This window comes from Armigeres subalbatus, chromosome 2 (assembly GCF_024139115.2).
Source record: "Armigeres subalbatus isolate Guangzhou_Male chromosome 2, GZ_Asu_2, whole genome shotgun sequence".
In the NCBI taxonomy this organism is placed as follows: Eukaryota; Metazoa; Arthropoda; class Insecta; order Diptera; family Culicidae; genus Armigeres; species Armigeres subalbatus.
This window is the reverse complement of record NC_085140.1, coordinates 306,398,820-306,417,179: the sequence shown is the minus strand read 5'-3', so window position 1 is coordinate 306,417,179 and position 18,360 is coordinate 306,398,820. Positions and strand designations below refer to the sequence as shown.

Here is an 18,360-nt window from a genome sequence, read left to right as displayed (position 1 = left end):
ACGTGCCTCCGATTTTTACAAAACTTTTTTTTTATTCTTTTTCAGCCCGAGACTTGCTCGTCTCGATTTCCACAACTTTGCATAATGTAGTAAACTGAAATAAACAGTCTAACTGATTTGGCATATGTGTTTTTGACATTGATAGTTTTAAAAAACTGTAACTCGGAAACCGTTAATTATAGAGAAAAAACGTCTTAGAAGGATTGGCTTTGTAAAAAAATATACACTGATTAAACAATATTTTTACATGGAAAAATTGTGCACAACTATACATTTAACAACAATTGGATTATATAAATAAAATTGAATTGGTAATAAAACAAAACGTAAACAAATTCACTGGCAGTTCTATACAAAAATCGAAGTTGGCTGAACCAAGATGAATACACTATACTAGGTGTTCCAATCTGACAAATTCACGATTCAGCCATCTTGGATTTTAGTATGGGAGAGCCAGCGAGTTTGTTTTCGTTTTGAACTGTAAAAGAATTTTTCACCCCCGCCGTCTTCTCGTCCATAATTTTTTGTCAGATTGGAATACCTTCTCACCCCCGCCGTCTTCTCGTCCATAAATTTTTCAGATTGGAACACCTAGTGGTGTATTCATCTTGGGATGAACCATGATAATAACCATAAACCAATAAATTGGAACACATCGTATGTATTTATTTTGGGTACATTCATCGAACTGAACTTTGGATATTAAATAAAAATCTTCAAAATAATGCATTTCTTACCAGAATATATTTCGTAATATATATGTACATCCTTTATATGCTGGAAAACTTGCATCATCCAAATAGCAATGCAATTATCATCAATATGTGTCATTATCCACAAAGTCGGCTACATCCGCTTATTGGTCGTTAGGTATCTGTCTTATCAATGTCACCTGCAGGTAATCAGGATAGGAATCCGACAAAAAAAATAACTGCTGGGAGGCGAAGTCGTTCTTTTCGCTTATCCGTTTTTGCTGTAGCACAATACATCTGGAGGAAAACGGCTCCACGAAGCTGCACATTGACATAAAAGCGGATAATGTATTACAATATCTTCCTGCCTTCCACTCGGAGCACCAAGGATGTTGTAACAATGACTCAATCTGGCTGAATAAAAAGTTGTTGTTACTGTTGGCACCAGCACGCCTCCCGACTATTGCTTTTGGCCCAAGCAACAAACTTGGTAACACGTGCGTACACTCCCGGGTAGTTGCGTTGGGCGCACTCCTTGCCCCACGAAACGACCCCCACGATCTCGTACCGACCGCTCGTGGGATTTACCAGCTGTAGAGGCCCACCGCTGTCACCCTGGAAGGGAAAAAAAGATATGGGAAACTAAAGCTTCTTCGCCTAGATGTCGAAAGGAAAACATTGTCTGAATTTTCTAATATAGGAGGATACGGAAAATAATACATGCTAAGAATTTGTCTGTCAGGATGTTTTGTATCCTCCCTTGAGATATTTCATTCCTCATCTCCATTGAATCAGGAACCATATTAGGCTAGGTAAACATTTTTCTTTACAATACAGGGAGAATGATGCTTTTATACAGTATCTGCATGAGAGAAATACATGTGTAAAAAATTGATTAGGTGCATCTTTTAACCGATTCAATACGGATGGGTCATATATGACCCGAAACGAAAATCAGCTATCAAAAATCAGTTTTAAGAGATAGAGCCCTGCTTTCTCCAGCAAAAATGTTCGAAATTAACTGTTCCATCCAGGAAAAATATTGCACAGGTTAGGTTTCGGGCAAAATGATGATCTAGAGCATCCAAACAATTTTGATATTCTAAGGAATCAACACCATATTTTTCCATATTCTGGTTCAATAATTGAAATTTAAATGCTTTATGATAAAATCCTGCTCCTGTCCAGCGGTATAATAGATATTTTTCAATATGTACGATACTCCAAACAGTCCTTGAATTCAGATCTCAATATTCAAATCGAGCAACAAGAAAATCTTCGATGTCCTCACTATTTATATAAGTTGAAATAGTTCCGCGGGACTTCGTTACACCATTTTAGACACACAATAGAATTTGTTCGACATCTACAACACTCCAAACCATCCTTGAGTACAGATCTTAATATTCAAATCGATCAACATGAAGATCTTCGATGTCTGAACTGTTTTGCCTTTCTCGTATACTAAGTATTCGTAAAGGCTATATAATCGCTCCAAAAACAAACTTTTTATAGAAGGCTCGGAGACCCATAGTGATATATACCAATCGACTCAGCTCGACGAATTGAGGTGATGTCTGTGTATGTGTGCGTGTGTGTGCGCTCCTAAAGACCAAAAAGTATAGCTCACTTTTCTGCACTTACCCTCAACCGATTTCCTCGCAACAGCATTGCATTCGGCGCAGTATTCTGCCCCACTGTTTCCTATTGGAAATTGACCAGATCTGACTATGGGCTTGGAAATTATGGCCAAAAAATGTTTTTTCTCATAAAAAAGCACGTAAAAAGTCCAACTCAATTTTTTTCACTAACCCTCAAATGATTTTTTCGCAAAGGTTGCATTCGACGCAGAATCCTGCCCCATTTTTTTCCTATTGAAAATTGGCCGGATCGGACTATGGGCTTGGAAGTTATGGCCAAAATATATTTTCTCTTTGCGCTTACCCTCAACCGATTTCCTCGCAATAGCATTGCGTTCGGCGCAGTATTCTGCCCCACTGTTTCCTATTGAAAATTGACCGGATCGGACTATAGGCTTGGAAGTTATGGCCAAAAAACTTTTTCTCATAAAAAAGCGCGTAAAAGTCCAACTCAATTTTTTTCACTAATTCTCAATCGATTTCTTCGCAAAGGTTGCATTCGGCACAGTATTCTGCCCCACGGTTTCCTATTGAAAATTTGCCGGATCGGACCATGGGATTGGAAGTTATGGCCAAAGGTCGAAATAGCACTTTAGGGGGATAGAGTTTACTTTTTCCATCAATTCTTATGCATTTGCGGTCATTTGAATGCATTCCTGCAATCCTTAAAAAAAAAATTTCCTTTTTGAAATTTTTTTTTCCCAAGGAAGGCAATGACCGATTAGGCCAATTTTCAATAGGAAATAACTAGACCACAATCCGCGTCGACTGCAACTTGTTGCGAGCAAATCGAATAATGCTAAGTACACTCAACCCTCTTTTTACGTCACTTATTGGGGGGGACGTAAACGGAATGTGACGTAAAAAGAATTTTTGCTAAAACTTCTAGTATTACACTTAAAATGATCGTTGAATACTTTTAAATACATTAGCTTGTGTCTTACATGAGGTATTGTAAAATCTCTTCAAATTCAGGAGATGTTATACGATCTCCAAATTGTCCTGGAGTTTGAATCAAATGGTCTGCCGAAGCTACTGAGGCTTGCATGATGTCCTCAGCCGCGGTATTATCCCAATCATGCCCTCCAAGTATTTGTCTTTTACTTGCGTCTCAAGTCCAGGTATATGAGAGGTTTTAAGATCACCAAATTGTCCTGGAGTTTGAATCAAAAGATCTATCGAATGAACCAAAGCCTTCATGATGTCCTAAGCCATGCTATCAACCCAAATATGTACTTCGAGGATTTGTCTTTCACTTGCGTCTCAAAACAAGACATATGAGGTGTTATGAGATCTCCAATTTTTTCTGGAGTTTGAATCAAATGGTCTAATGAATCAACCAAGGCTTCTATGATGTCCTCATATATTTGTCTTTCACTTGAGTCCCAAATCCAAGTATATGAGATGTTTTAAGGTCTCCATATTGTCCTGGAGTTTGAGTCAAATGGTCTACCGCATCAACCAAGGCTTCCACGACTTCCCCAGCCACGGTGTCAACCTAATTTTCTCTTCTGAGTATTAGTCTTTCACTAACGTCTCAAATAGAGGCATATGAGATGTTGTAAGTTATCCAAATTGTCCTAGAGTTTAAATTAAATGGTCTATCAAATCAAACAAAGCCTTCATGATGTTCTAAGCCGTGGTATCAACCAAATTATGTCCTCCGATTATTTTCCTTTTACTTACGTCTCAAATCCAGGCATATGAGATGTTTTGAGATCTCCAAATTATCCTGGAGTTTGAATCAAATGTCTACCGAATCAAACAAGGATTTCACGATGGCCTCAGCCGCGGTGTCAACCCAATATTGTCTTTCACTTGCGTCTCAAAACAAAACATATGAGGTTCTGTAAGATCTCCAAATTGTCCTGGAGTTTGAATCAAATGGTCTACCAAATCAACAAAGGCTTCTATGATGTCTTCAGTCGCGGTATCAACTCAATTATAATCCCCGAGAATTTTTCTTTCACTTGTCTCAAATCAAGGCATATGAGGTGTTATAAGATCTCAAAGTTGTCGTGGAGTTTGGATAGCTTGCGAATTGCGTCTCAAATTCTGGATTATAAGATGTTGTAAGATCTCCCAATCGATCTAGAGATTGAATCAAATGGTCTACCGAATCAAGCAAGACTTCCATTATGTCCCTAGCCACGATATCAACGCCATTATGTCCACTAAGTGTATTCAGTTTACTTATCAAATGAACAACGACTTGTATGATGTCCTTAGCAACGGTATCACCCAGTTGTGTTCTCCTAGTATTTATAGTTTACTTGCGATCCTCAAAATTGCCCTAGAGTAGGAACCAATTAGTCTACCAAAACGACCTTGTCTGGAACTATGTCCCCAATAAAGGTGTGTTCTTATTTTTTTTATCTTTATAAGCGAGGCTTTTAGCTTTATAATTCGGTTGATACCGCGGCTGGGATATCATGGAAGCCTTGGTTAATTCAGCAGACCATTTGATTCAAACTCCAGTACGATTTGGAGATCTTACTACATCTCATATGTCTGGATTTGAGACGCAAGTGAGAGCAAAATACTTGAGGGTATATTTAGGTTGATACCGTGGCTGGGGATATCATGGAAACCTTGGTTGATTCGGCAGACCATTTGACTCAAACTCCAGGACGATTTGGAGATCTTACTGCATCTCATATGTCTGGATTTTAAACGCAAGTGAAAGAAAATACTTCGAGGGCATACTTAGGTTGATACCGCGGCTTGGGGACATCATGAAAGCTTTGGTTCATTCGGCAGACCATTTGATACAAACTCCAAGATAATTTGAGATCTTAGAACAACTCCATATGCCTACATTTGAGACGTGAGTGAACGACAAATACTCGGAGGACATAATTGGGTTGTTACCGCGGCTCGGGACATAATGGAAGCCTTTGTCGGTTCGGTAGACCATTTGATTCAAACTCCAGGACGATTTGGAAATCTTACAACATCTCATATATCTGGATTTGAGACGCAAGTGAAATGCTCGGATGACCTGGAACGGTATTTGGTTTAATATATCAAGTAGGGCATGAACCATTTTTAAAAAGAGATAACAGCTCTTTCGTTACGCTTGTAGACCTTAGGTCCTTCGTTACGCGTGTAGACTCCAGGAATTTCTTGGATGACCTGGAATGGAACAATAGTTGAAGGCAAATGATGAATACACAATGGATCTACTTTTTTCTTTGGGTTTCTGAGAGTGCCTTCTTATAGGCTTTCTTTTGGATGTCAATAATGTTTCAAATTCTTTTTACGTCACGTGCCGTAAAAAGGAAGCCGTAAAACGAAGTGACGTATAAAAAACTGCCGTAAAAAGAGGGTTGAGTGTACCAAAAAGTGTGTCTCACATTTTTGTACACACACACACACACACACACACACACACACACACACACACACACACACACACACACACACACACACACACACACACACACACACACACATACATACACACATACAGACATCACCTCAATTCGTCGAGCTGAGTCGATTGGTATATAACACTATGGGTCTCCGAGCCTTCTATCAAAAGTTCGGTTTTGGAGTGATCCTATAGTCTTTACGTTTACTTTGTATACGAGAAAGGCAAAAAGCGCGTAAATAGTTTCAACCGATTTCTTCGCAAAGGTTGCATTCGACGCAGAATACTGCCCCATTGTAAACAAGTCTAGCTCACTTTTTAGCACTTACCCTTAACCGATTTCTTCGCAACAGATTGCATTCAACGCAGTATCCTGCCCTATTATTTTCTATTGAAAATTGGCCGGATCAAACTATGGGCTTGGAAGTTATGGCCAAAATACTATTTGTTTGACGCACGAAAAAGGCACCATCACCGCTAGGTGGATTAATCTGGGTTTTTATGAGTTGGAATTGCTCCACGGAACTTCATTACAACATTAAAGACACATTACAGAATTCGTTGAACATCTACGACATTCCACACTATCCTTGAGCTCAGATCATTTTATTCAAATCGTTCAAAAAGAAGATCTTTTATGTCCCCACTATTATTATAAGAATTTTTTTTTTGAAAAGATGTTTAATTTTGATGCACATAGTTAAGTTTGCCATTTTGTATCCATCGAATCTGCTTTGGCAACATTTCACACCTTTTCTCTCTACCCAACTATGTGTATCAGAATAGAACAACAGTCGGTTGCGTTTGAATCACAAACATGTGCTTCTATTTGTCGTATTGAGACTGGTTTAAGAATGAAAGTAAAAATCTTACTTCCCTCAAAAGTCATCAATCGAAAAAAACGGGAATTCGTTACACCATTTCGGGGGCAGCAGGGACTATGTCCAAGGGCTTGACGATCCCTCCCCAGGCCATCTGCGAGTTGTGGCGCCTGCCTAGGATGTGGTGGGGTTTGACAGTGGGCCCTGTTAAACCTCTATAAAAAAGCTGCATGAATCCGCAAGTAAGCTCCGCCAAAGCGACCGTGTGCCGCTCAAACCGCACAAACCCAAGTCCTGGTGTTAGGTGGGACGCTAAACAGCCCTGACATGAGTGACATGACGGCCCTCCGACGAGACAGGAGGTTGCGCAGGCCCAATAAGCCGCCTTTAAAAACAACTATTACGAACAACATAGAAGATAATACGACTCGATACAATCGGCAACGACCTGGGCGACGAATAAAGGATCACGATTGGAAGCTTGGAACATGGAACTGCAAGTCGCTAGGCTTCGCAGGTTGCGACAGGATAATCTACGCAACTTCGATGTCGTAGCGCTGCAGGAAATCTGCTGGACAGGACAGAAAGTGTGGAAAAGCGGGCATCGAGCGGCTACCTTCTACCAAAGCTGTGGCACCACCAACGAGCTGGGAACCGGCTTCATAGTGCTGGGAAAGATGCGCCAACGCGTGATTGGTTGGCAGCCAATCAACGCAAGGATGTGCAAGCTGAGGATTAAAGGCCGTTTCTTCAACTATAGCATCCTCAACGTGCACTGCCCACACGAAGGGAGATCCGACGACGAGAAAGAAGCGTTCTATGCGCAGCTGGAGCAGACATACGATGGATGCCCACTGCGGGACGTCAAAATCGTTATCGGTGACATGAACGCTCAGGTAGGAAGGAGGAAATGTATAGACCGGTCATCGGACCGGATAGTCTGCATACCGTATCGAACGACAACGGCCAACGATGCATAAACTTTGCAGCCTCCCGCGGAATGGTAGTCCGAAGCACTTTCTTCCCCGTAAGAATATCCACAAGTCCACATGGAAATCACCTAATCAAGTAACGGAAAACCAAATCGACCACGTTCTAATCGACGGTAAATTCTTTTCCGACATCACGAACGTACGCACTTACCGCAGTGCGAATATTGAATCCGACCACTACCTCGTCGCAGTATGTCTGCGCTCAAAACTCTCGACGGTGATCAACACGCGTCGGAGTCGTCCGCCGCGGCTTAACATTGGGCGGCTACAAAACGGTAGACTAGCCCAAGACTACGCGCAGCAGCTGGAAGTGGTACTCCCAACGGAAGAGCAGCTAGGCGCAGCATCTCTTGAAGATTGCTGGAGAGATATTCGAGATATTCCGCTGCACTAGGCATGGTGGCCCCGGATCAGAGAAACGACTGGTATGACGGCGAATGTGAGCAGTTAGTTGAGGAGAAGAATGCAGCATGGGCGAGATTGCTGCAACACCGCACGAGGGCGAACGAGGCACGATACAAACGGGCGCGGAACAGACAAAACTCGATTTTCCGGAGGAAAAAGCGCCAGCAGGAAGATCGAGACCGTGAAGAGACGGAGGAACTGTACCGCGCTAATAACACACGAAAGTTCTATGAGAAGTTGAACCGTTCACGTAAGGGCCACGTGCCACAGCCCGATATGTGTAAGGACATAAACAGGAACCTTCTTACGAACGAGCGTGAGGTGATCCAAAGGTGGCGGCAGCACTACGAAGAGCACCTGAATGGCGATATGGCAGACAACGGTGGCGGTATGGTAATGAACCTAGGAGCACGCGCGCAGGACATGCGACTTCCGGCTCCGAATATCCAGGAAATCCAGGAGGAGATCGGCCGGCTGAAAACAACAAAGCCCTGGAGTTGACCAACTACCAGGAGAGCTGTTTAAACACGGTGGTGAAGCACTGGCTAGAGCGCTGCACTGGGTGATTACCAAGGTTTGGGAGGATGAGGTTCTGCCGCAGGAGTGGATGGAAGGTGTCGTGTGTCCCATCTACAAAAAGGGCGATAAGCTGGATTGTAGCAACTACCGCGCAATCACATTGCTGAACGCCGCCTACAAAGGTACTCTCCCAAATTTTATGCCGTCGACTAACACCAATTGCAAGAGAGTTCGTGGGGCAGTACCAGGCGGGATTCATGGGTGAACGCTCTACCACAGACCAGGTGTTCGCCATACGTCAGGTATTGCAGAAATGCCGCGAATACAACGTGCCCACACATCATCTATTTATCGACTTCAAAGCCGCATATGATACAATCGATCGGGACCAGCTATGGCAGCTAATGCACGAAAACGGATTTCCGGATAAACTGATACGGTTGATCAAGGCGACGATGGATCGGGTGATGTGCGTAGTTCGAGTTTCAGGGGCATTCTCGAGTCCCTTCGAAACCCGTAGAGGGTACGGCAAGGTGATGGTCTTTCGTGTCTGCTATTCAACATCGCTTTGGAGGGAGTAATACGAAGGGCAGGGATTGACACGAGTGGTACGATTTTCACGAAGTCCGTCCAGTTATTTGGCTTCGCCGACGACATTGATATTATGGCACGTAACTTTGAGAGGATGGAGGAAGCCTACATCAGACTGAAAAGCGAAGCTAAACGGATTGGACTAGTCATCAACACGTCGAAGACGAAGTACATGATAGGAAGAGGCTCAAGAGAGGTCAATGTGAGCCACCCACCACGAGTTTCTATCGGTGGTGACGAAATCGAGGTGGTTGAAGAATTCGTGTACTTGGGCTCACTGGTGACCGCCGATAACGATACCAGCAGAGAAATTCGGAGACGCATAGTGGCTGGAAATCGTACGTACTTTGGACTCCGCAAGACGCTCCGATCGAATAGAGTTCGCCGCCGTACCAAACTGACTATCTACAAAACGCTTATAAGACCGGTAGTTCTCTACGGACACGAGACCTGGACGATGCTCGTGGAGGACCAACGCGCACTGGGAGTTTTCGAAAGGAAAGTGTTGCGTACCATCTATGGTGGGGTGCAGATGGCGGACGGTACGTGGAGGAGGCGAATGAACCACGAGTTGCATCAGCTGTTGGGAGAACCATCCATCGTTCACACCGCGAAAATCGGAAGACTGCGGTGGGCCGGGCACGTAGCCAGAATGTCGGACAGTAATCCGGTGAAAATGGTTCTCGACAACGATCCGACGGGAACAAGAAGGCGAGGTGCACAGCGGGCAAGGTGGATCGATCAGGTGGAGGACGACTTGCGGACCCTCCGCAGACTGCGTGGTTGGCGAAGTGCAGCCTTGAACCGAGCTGAATGGAGAAGTCTTTTATGTGCAGCACAGGCCACTCCGGCCTTAGTCTGATGATAAATAAATAATCGTTACACCATTACAGACGCATTATAGAATTTGTTGAACATGTACGAAAATCCAAACTGTTCATGAGTCCAATTCTTTATATTCAAACATGGGCGTAGCCAAGATTTCAATTAGGGGGGGGGGGGGCAAATTTTTTAGGTCTTCTGAATCGTAGTTTTATAGTAGTTTTATAAAAACACATGAATATTAGTACTTGGTACTTTTTTCTTCTAAGCTCCAAACACTTTGAAACCACATCCACAACCAACAGTAAAGGCTGAATCACAAAAGCGCGTTGCGCGTCAGCGTTTTGTACTAAAACGCAATGCCAATAAACGTGACGCATTCACGCCCGGATTCTTCAGGAATGCCTCCAGCAATTTCTTCGGCAATGTCTTCAGGAATTCCACCATCAATTTCGCCGGGAATTGACCAAAAATTCCACCATTATTTACTCCAAGAAATGCTCCAGGAATTCCTTTATAAATTCTGCAGGGAATTCTTCAGATAATTCTTTCATGCTGTTTCTCATAAAAAAAATCTGAAAAATTGCACCGTGGAATTCCAAAGAATATTCCAATAAACATTCTTGAGAACTTCGCGAAAAATCTTCGAACCATATTTTTTTTCGTGAAAGTTTCGAATAATTTGTTGTGAAAATTTCAAAGAACTTCTCCAGGAATTCCACCGAAAATTTATATAGAAATTATACCGAAAATAAAATCAACAATGGAATTTTTGGAGGAGTTCCTAGATTAATTCCCAAAGAAATCCAGAAAGAATTTCGGTGGAAACTTCAAGATTTCCACTAGACATCCTCCAGGAGTTTCTTCGAAAATTCCTCCGAGAATTCTTCCCGGAGTTAACCGGCAGATCATCCAGCATTTCCTCCGAGAATTATTCCGGTAGTTCTATCGGCAGTTCCTACGGGGGTTCTTCTGAAAATTCTTCCGCGAATTTCTCCAGAATTTCCTCCGGAAATTAAACAGATATTCCTCCAGAAGCTCCTCCTCAAGGAATTCTCCGGGAAGTCCTTTGATGATGATGATGGTCCTGCTACATACCCCTACAAAGGTTTCAGCTAGACGAGATTTGTCTATAAGATGAATTCTCCAAGATTTTTTCCGAGAAGTCTTTTGGTAGATTCACTGGCAGTTCCTCCGGGGGTTCATTTAAAAATTCTGAAGGGAATTTCTCCAGAAATTCCTCCGGGAGTTCCACCAGTAGCTCTTCCAGGAGATCATTCAGGCTTTTTCAGGAAATTATTTAGACTTTCTTCAGAAAACTAGCTGGAAATTCCTCCCGAAGTTCTTCCGATAGTTTCTCCGGGAGTTCCTCCGGGAGGTCCTCTAGGAATTCTTCTAGGAGTTTCTCCTGATATTCCTCCGGGAGTTCTTACGGGAGCTCCTCCGGCAGTTCCTACGTGAATGCCTCCGGGAGATCCACCAGCAGTTTTTATGAGCATTTCTCCGGGAGTTCCACCGGTAGTTCCTCCGGGTGTTCCTTTGAGGAATTTCTGTAGGAATTCCCGGAGAAATTATCAGAGAAATTTTCGGAAGAACTGCCGGGGGAACTGCTAGATGAATCTATTGAAGAACTACAGGAAGAATTTCCAAAGGAAATCGTGAAGGAACTCTCGTAAGAACTTCTGGATGAACTTCCGTAAGAATTCCAGGATAAACTCCTGGAAGAATTCTTAAATGACCTCCCGGAGGAGCTCCCAGAGAAATTTTTCGAGGAACTTCTGAAGGAATTTGTAGATAAATTCCCAAAGAAAGCCTAAATGAATTCCTGAAAGAAAGTCTGAATGAATTTCCGGAGGAACTACTAGTGGAACTTCCGGAGAAATTTTCAGAGGAACTGCCGATGGAATACCCGGAGTTGAATTTCTAGAGGAACTTCCGAAATCCCATTTCACTTGAAATTCCTGCCAAATATCCTCAAAGAATCTCCTGTGAAGTTCCTGGAGGGATTACTAGAGGAACTTTTGGAAAAACTCCTGGGGGAGCTCCCGGAGGAACTCCCACAAGCACTTCCAGAGGAATTCTCACAAGGTAGTACTGAAATAATTATTGGAGAAGTTCATGAAGGATTTTCTGGAGAAATATCTGAAGGAATTTCCGAAAAAATACCAGGAGGAATTAATGCAGAAATTCCCAGATGAATTACTGTTTTTTGTTTGTTCTGAAGAAATTCCTGGAAGAACTCTTGGAAGATATCCTGGAGGAACTCTCAAATTAATTTCCGAAAGAAATTCTGGAGTAAATTCCGAGTGAAGTCCGGAAAGAATTCTAGGACAATTTCGCGGAAAAAATTCCGGAGAAATTTCTGAAAAAACGGATGAATACTTGGACGAATTCCAGGAGAAATTCCTATAGAAATTTCTAGAGGAACTCTTGAAGGATATTCTGAAATAATTGCGGAAAGAATTCCAGAATGTAATTCTAGAGGATTTCGCTATTGAATTTATAGAGGTATTCCCGGAAAAATTCCTGGAAGTAATCCCGGAGGAATTTAAGGCAGTTTCTAGAAGAATTTCCAAAGAGATTTCTTATAGATTAGCTGATGAAATTATGGAGCGAAATCGGAGGATTTACGTCATAAATTACTGAATTTATACAATGTTTACCTACATATTTTTTTTTATCAATGCCAAGAAATCCAACATTTGATGAAAAATCGATAATGTTTGAGCTGTTATCGGTGTTTTTTTTTATCCACATAAGATTATGTGAGAGATTTGGACATCTTATGAATCTTTAAAGGCATGGTCAAGCGAAGTCCTTCGTCCACTTCGCGGTTAAATCATAAAAATTATCCACTGTTAGTTTTGACGCTATTTATGAAAATCACGCATAATTTTTTTTTCTCTAGAATATTGGATTTGGCACCCAAGTACAATTTCTATCCCGAAGGGTATTGAAGGCATTGATATTGATCTCTATTATTGCGAGAAGATTAAAAAATTCGAACCGGGGTCCGACGGTCGACTGTCGGAAAGCTGTTCCGCAAACGTCAAATCACTTGTTGCACGGTAAAAATTTTTGGTTTATTTTTTCGGTGTGAATGTTGATTATTAAAATCAACGAGAATATGCAACTTTAAACGAGTGTGACATGCCGCTATATTTTTTAAACAAGTTTTATGGTACTTTAAAGGCATTTTGTCATATAGGGTAAAGTGACCAATAATGGACCCCCAACCAATAGTGGACCCTCCAGCCATTTTTGCATTATTACTGCACAATGTCAATATTTTGCTATGAAATTCCATCGGGAGATCCTACCTTACAGTCCTATGATTTGATTACATGCATTGGAAATGCTATGGAAAGTCAAATTAGATAATTTTTTACAATTCTATAAAAAATAAACACGAGAGTGTCCATTATAGGAATATTTTGGGGGGTCCATAATAGGGAAGAAGAACGTCCCGAAACGGGACATGAAAATCAAATGAAGTGTCGACTATAGGGAAGCAATTTCCTATTATGGACCCCCAGGGGGTCTACTATAGGGCGAATTCAGTTAGACTTTAAAATGTTAATTTCAACGAATAACGTCGTGTATTTGAGTGTTTTATGTATGTATCGTGAAGAGGGGATGCAGAGCTTGTTGTTAGATATCGAGCAGAGTTAATATGTTGAATATTAATAAGCCTTATGACAGGAAGAGCAAAATTCCGCTACTAGGGGGTCCACTATTGGGCATTTTACCCTATTTATGTGATTTTGAAACATTTTAGATTTCTCGAATCTTCTTGATATCAAGAAATATCAACACTTTTCGTACAGTGCATGTCATTTTGAAGTTTCCGACACTCAGTCTGCTTCTTCTTCTTTGCTCCGCAAAATTAGAATTGTTCTCTTTTCTCGCAATATTGGGTCTCTGAAGAACCGTTGCTTGTTTTTTGGACATACATGCTGCATCATGTGGCTTTTCTTCAGCCTGTCTCGGCTCAGCACCGATGCCGGCCGGTCTCGGCTCGACTCTGCTGCTGCTGCCGGTATCTGCTCAGCATTGCTGCTTTGTCGGGTCTGTAGGGTGGCTGTGCTGTTGAGTGCTGTTCTATCGATGATGCGGTTGCTTCGCTTGTTCCGGTCAGAATGAAAGGAAAAAATCGCGTTGCGCTATTTTATGGCTTTTCGGCAGACCCAGCGGCTGCTCATTCGCTGGTGTCTGCACCAATCAGAATGTGGTAATGGAATGATGCAAGAATTATGCGGTACCCATATTTATAGGTTCCCTTGATCTCAATGTTTTTCATTGAAAACAGTTTCATGACTATTGAAACAAGTTTTCCGGGTCTTATCAAGCATGGACATGGAAGGCATACTTGAAATCTGTCGATTGAGGGGCTTACCGCAGAAATTCGTCTACTGAGACGAACGATATTAACGTTTAAAATCTTTCAACACAGCGTAACGCGGTCGATTTGAATATTTTGTAATGACACCCGGTATAGTAAAGAGAGACGTAAGTCCTACGTCAAAATAAAAATTGTTCTAGATTCCCCGATAGAACATTTGCCAGATATAAGGCGAACAGAGTTGGTAATACCTTCTTTTAAGGAACACATTTGCCTGATAGGTGAACATAGGAGATAATGCCTTCTTTAAATTAACGCGTTTGCTCGGTTTAATGCGAACAGAGATGATAATGCTTTGTTTAGATGAATGCATTTGCCCGATATGATTCGAACATAGTTGTAATGCCTTCTTTTAATGAACGCATTTGCTCGGTTTAAAGCGAACAGAGTTAAAAAAGCTTGCTATTAAAAAAAACGTGTTTGCCCGGTATGAGGCGAACAAAAAAGATAACACATCCTTTATATTTTGATTAAACGAATCGCGTGTCCAACACGGTGAACTTTATAAAAGGACTATCGGACCGAAAAATAAATACGGATCTACGATACAAATTCACATAAAAGTGTGTAATTTACTCAACTGGAGTCACCCTGCTAACAAGTAATAATCATTCACATGAATTTTAAATAAATTTCTATTGATTAATTGACTCATTCGGGGTAGTTCCCCGCTCGGGGTGATGGCATTCGGGGTAGGGACTCATTCGGGGTAATGGCGTCCGGGGAGGTGACCTTCGGGGTAATGACATTATAGGTAATGGAATTATGGGTAGTGCCATAGAGTCGAAATGGTTCCTTCTTCCAATTCAGCAATTTGTTTGGTTTAGGACACTGAAGACATTTCCCTTCTTTCAAAGGATGCATTTGCCCGGCAGACGGCAAGAGACGATATGATTTCGTCCTTCAATTCAGGCATTTGCTCGGCTTAAGGAAAAGAAAGTAATGATCCCTTCTTTCAAAGGATGCATTTGCCCAGCAGGAGTCGGAGAGGATATTCCTCCTTCTTTCAATTCAAGCATTTGGTTCGCTCGGTTCAATGCAAGGGGAGATATGATCCTTTTTTAGAAACCGTTTGCTAATAAAAGGGAGAAATGGGCAACAACAAAAAAAACATGCCACCAATGTCAATTTATTTTAATGCTGATCTATCTTGCTGGTAGTTGGTCAACATTTGAAATGCTCCCGTTTTGACAGGGAACTTCTTTATTCTTAATTTGTTACGCCGTACAATTCCGTTTCCAATTATCATGTATTGCCCATATGAAGGAAACCACGTAACTGAATGGCTCAACAAATCTTACTTATCCATTACACAGCTCAAATAAAAATCATGCCAAATGACCATTATGGCAAACGGGGTACAATCTTTTCAACACGTCTGCCCCTTCGTCACACTTCTTGTAATGAACCTCTGGTATTTTTTTTTATTAATCGTCGTGCTGTTCAGACCAAGAAACAAGTAAGTATGAGAGTACCAACGCCTTCGGGGTGCATTTTACTCTAATTCTGATCGATTATGGAGTAGCAACAATTCACATGTACAGCCGGTCATCAAGGGACGCCGTGGTTCCCGTATATAACACTATTGACGATAAAAGGAACGAAAAAATTTTAAATGCGATGTTTGTGATCATAATAACACGTTTTTTTCGTGCGTACGTACTGTATAAAGATGTCCAACGGAGCAATTCCAACTAACAAGCAAGTTTGGGAACCTTTCACCACTCTGTTATAGTATTCTGAAGTTCCGTAATTGTTCTTGGAATACTGTCATTTTTATATAATGGTGTAATGATGTTCGATGCTTCTCCAACTAAACAAACAAGCTTCAGAACCTATGAATCACTCTGTTGGTCTTTTAGACCTTCAGTATCTGAACTCATGTATGGTGCCGTAGATATTCTGGGAATGTTTTGATTTGTATGTACTGATGTAATGGTGTTTCATGGGGTTACTCTAACTAACACACAAGCTCAGGAACCTATTAATCACTCTGTTGGTCTTGTAGACCTCCAAGATCTGAACTCAAGAATGATTTGGAGTGCCATTGATGTTCTGGTAACACTGCGATTTGATAAAAATAGTTTAATTATGTCTCAAATACCATTGTCAACTTCATATTAGGATTGAGGTCCCGTAAAATGCTTTGTTTTTTATATATATAGACCGTCAAGATCTGAACTCAAGGAAGGTTTGGAAGCCCTAGAAGATCTGGTTTTCATCCGTTTTTGAAGCTGTATGTCCTTATTTTATGTTGAAATACGAGGAAAAAAACCGTATTGAATCGGTTTTAAAGCGCTCGTTAGGCGCTATAAAAAAACGATACTAGGGAGTAGGTGTGGATACAATTTTGGCCTTATATAGTTTACTGATAAACGATATTCGTAATTTGGTGTTTTTAGCACTGCACAAAGCCATTCAAATTCGCTGAACTGAATCCTAGTGTGATCCACTAAGGAATATGAAATCTCACCTGGCATGAATCTCGTCCTCCTTCCAAATAACCGGCGCACATCATGCGGTTTGTAATCTGAAACCTAAAATACCCGGAACGCTTACACTCCAGATTAGACATGATTGGTACGATTAACTGCTGCAGCATATCCGACAATGCCCCGTTGGCCGTCGTTCCCCAACCAATCAGTATTGCCTGCAATTCGTACGGGTTATGTTAGCTGCGGTTACACTCCGACAAATGTACATACACAATAACCGGAATTACCTTCCTGCCCACATAGCTATCCGAACCGTCCGGCAGGCAAATTGGCACCAAATTCGGTTCGATTGCAACGGGCTCCGCCAGTCGCAGTAAGGCCACATCGTTGTTGATTCTGGCTCCCTGGTAATGGTTCAGGGTAATGGATGCCACTTTTCTCTGAAGCATTTCTGTAAACAGATGACCCGTAGCAGATGGAATATTAGGTAAATATTGGACCAAAAGAGAATAAGAGAAAGTTAAACTACAGGGGAAAGGTAATCAATTGCGTTGCGGAATATTGCTTGTTCAATTTTTTTTATCATTTTTGTCTTTCTCGTACTTAACTCAAGGTGAACTGAAATACTTTTTGTTTCAGTTTTGAATACTAAAGATCAATAAAGTATAAAAATTATTAAACAAAATGATGATAACATGCCTATAAGAAGAACAATATGTATGATAACAACTGGAAATGTACATGGAAATGCAAATAAAAATGTTGTAATTTTGAATGTATTTTCTCGCAACGAATAGAGTGAAATTGTATGCATTGGAAGATTTTATTCAAATTAGTTTAAATGTCACTATTTTGTAAAACTTAACAACTCAACAATTTCCAAAACATTTTACTGCGTAGATCAAGTCATCCAAATGTAATTCAATTATTGAATTCCCTATTTTATTTCCCACATACCATCATACCTGGATTAGTGCTCCTGATGTTAATTCGTCGAAGAAATACTTCGAATTGTTTTGCGTTCGACCGAGCGACACAGTGCGCTGCCGTCAGGATATAGCGATCGTTTATCAAGCTTCCGCCGCAAGTAAATTGCCCCTGATAGTAAAGTGCCGCCATCCATGGATACGCTCTTATGTCGCTCTGGTTTCCTCCGATGATCCGGGAATTTACGTCCGCACCTCCACATGCTGCAAGGAGGCGAACGGAATCGATAAAATTAATTATAAGTTTAATCCATCCATTTGGGAACTTTTATTCCTTCTATTCGTGCTCAAAGCACAGAAGCTTCCGTGTCAACAATCAACCTCACAACGACTAACCACAGCTCGGGCAATTTTGCTTGGAGAGGGGAACTTTCCGCTCAACAGTTTCCAATTGCCAAGATGTCGCAATAAGATGAAGCCACATTAAACTTAATATCAGAGAAGAAACTCTAGCGGACATCTTCCAACTACCGAAGTAAATAGTTCTAGGCAAACTTTTTAATCACAAATTCGCGCCTCAGCTGTGCCTCAAGGCAAAATCGCAACTGGTGGAGCCCTGGATCTTGTTTTACCATTGGATAAGCTGGAGAAAGCGGACAAGCTTAAGTGCGGCGGTGTTGGGTGATCTCTGGCGTAATAAACCACAAGTGATGAAATTGCTCCAGGGAGAAAGTTCCTGGCA

General features: G+C 41.5%; 2 protein-coding genes across 3 annotated transcripts in view; one reads left to right on the top strand and one right to left on the bottom strand.

Moving 5' to 3' along the window:
- Nucleotides 1-18,360, top strand: part of LOC134212543 (synaptotagmin-B) — a 115,555-nt gene that overhangs the window by 26,266 nt on the left and 70,929 nt on the right. The gene's annotated exons all lie outside the window — the stretch shown is intronic.
- On the bottom strand, nucleotides 831-18,205 carry LOC134216692 (trypsin-like). Its single transcript, XM_062695532.1, has 5 exons — nucleotides 18,015-18,205; nucleotides 17,658-17,882; nucleotides 16,980-17,143; nucleotides 16,731-16,907; nucleotides 831-1,307 (listed from the first exon to the last, which is right to left on the bottom strand). Exons 1-5 carry the CDS (start codon nucleotides 18,136-18,138, stop codon nucleotides 1,125-1,127), a joined length of 873 nt encoding a protein of 290 aa, XP_062551516.1. The 5' UTR covers nucleotides 18,139-18,205; the 3' UTR covers nucleotides 831-1,124.

Coding starts and splice junctions, on each gene's coding strand:
- LOC134216692 (XM_062695532.1), bottom strand. CDS start 18,138: ATGTCCGCTAGAGTTTCTTCTCTGATATTAAGTTTAATGTGGCTTCAT. Junction 17,883..18,014: donor GCAAAATTGCCCGAGCTGTG/GTTAGTCGTTGT, acceptor GCCTCCTTGCAG/CATGTGGAGGTGCGGACGTA. Junction 16,908..16,979: donor ATAGCTATGTGGGCAGGAAG/GTAATTCCGGTT, acceptor TACGAATTGCAG/GCAATACTGATTGGTTGGGG.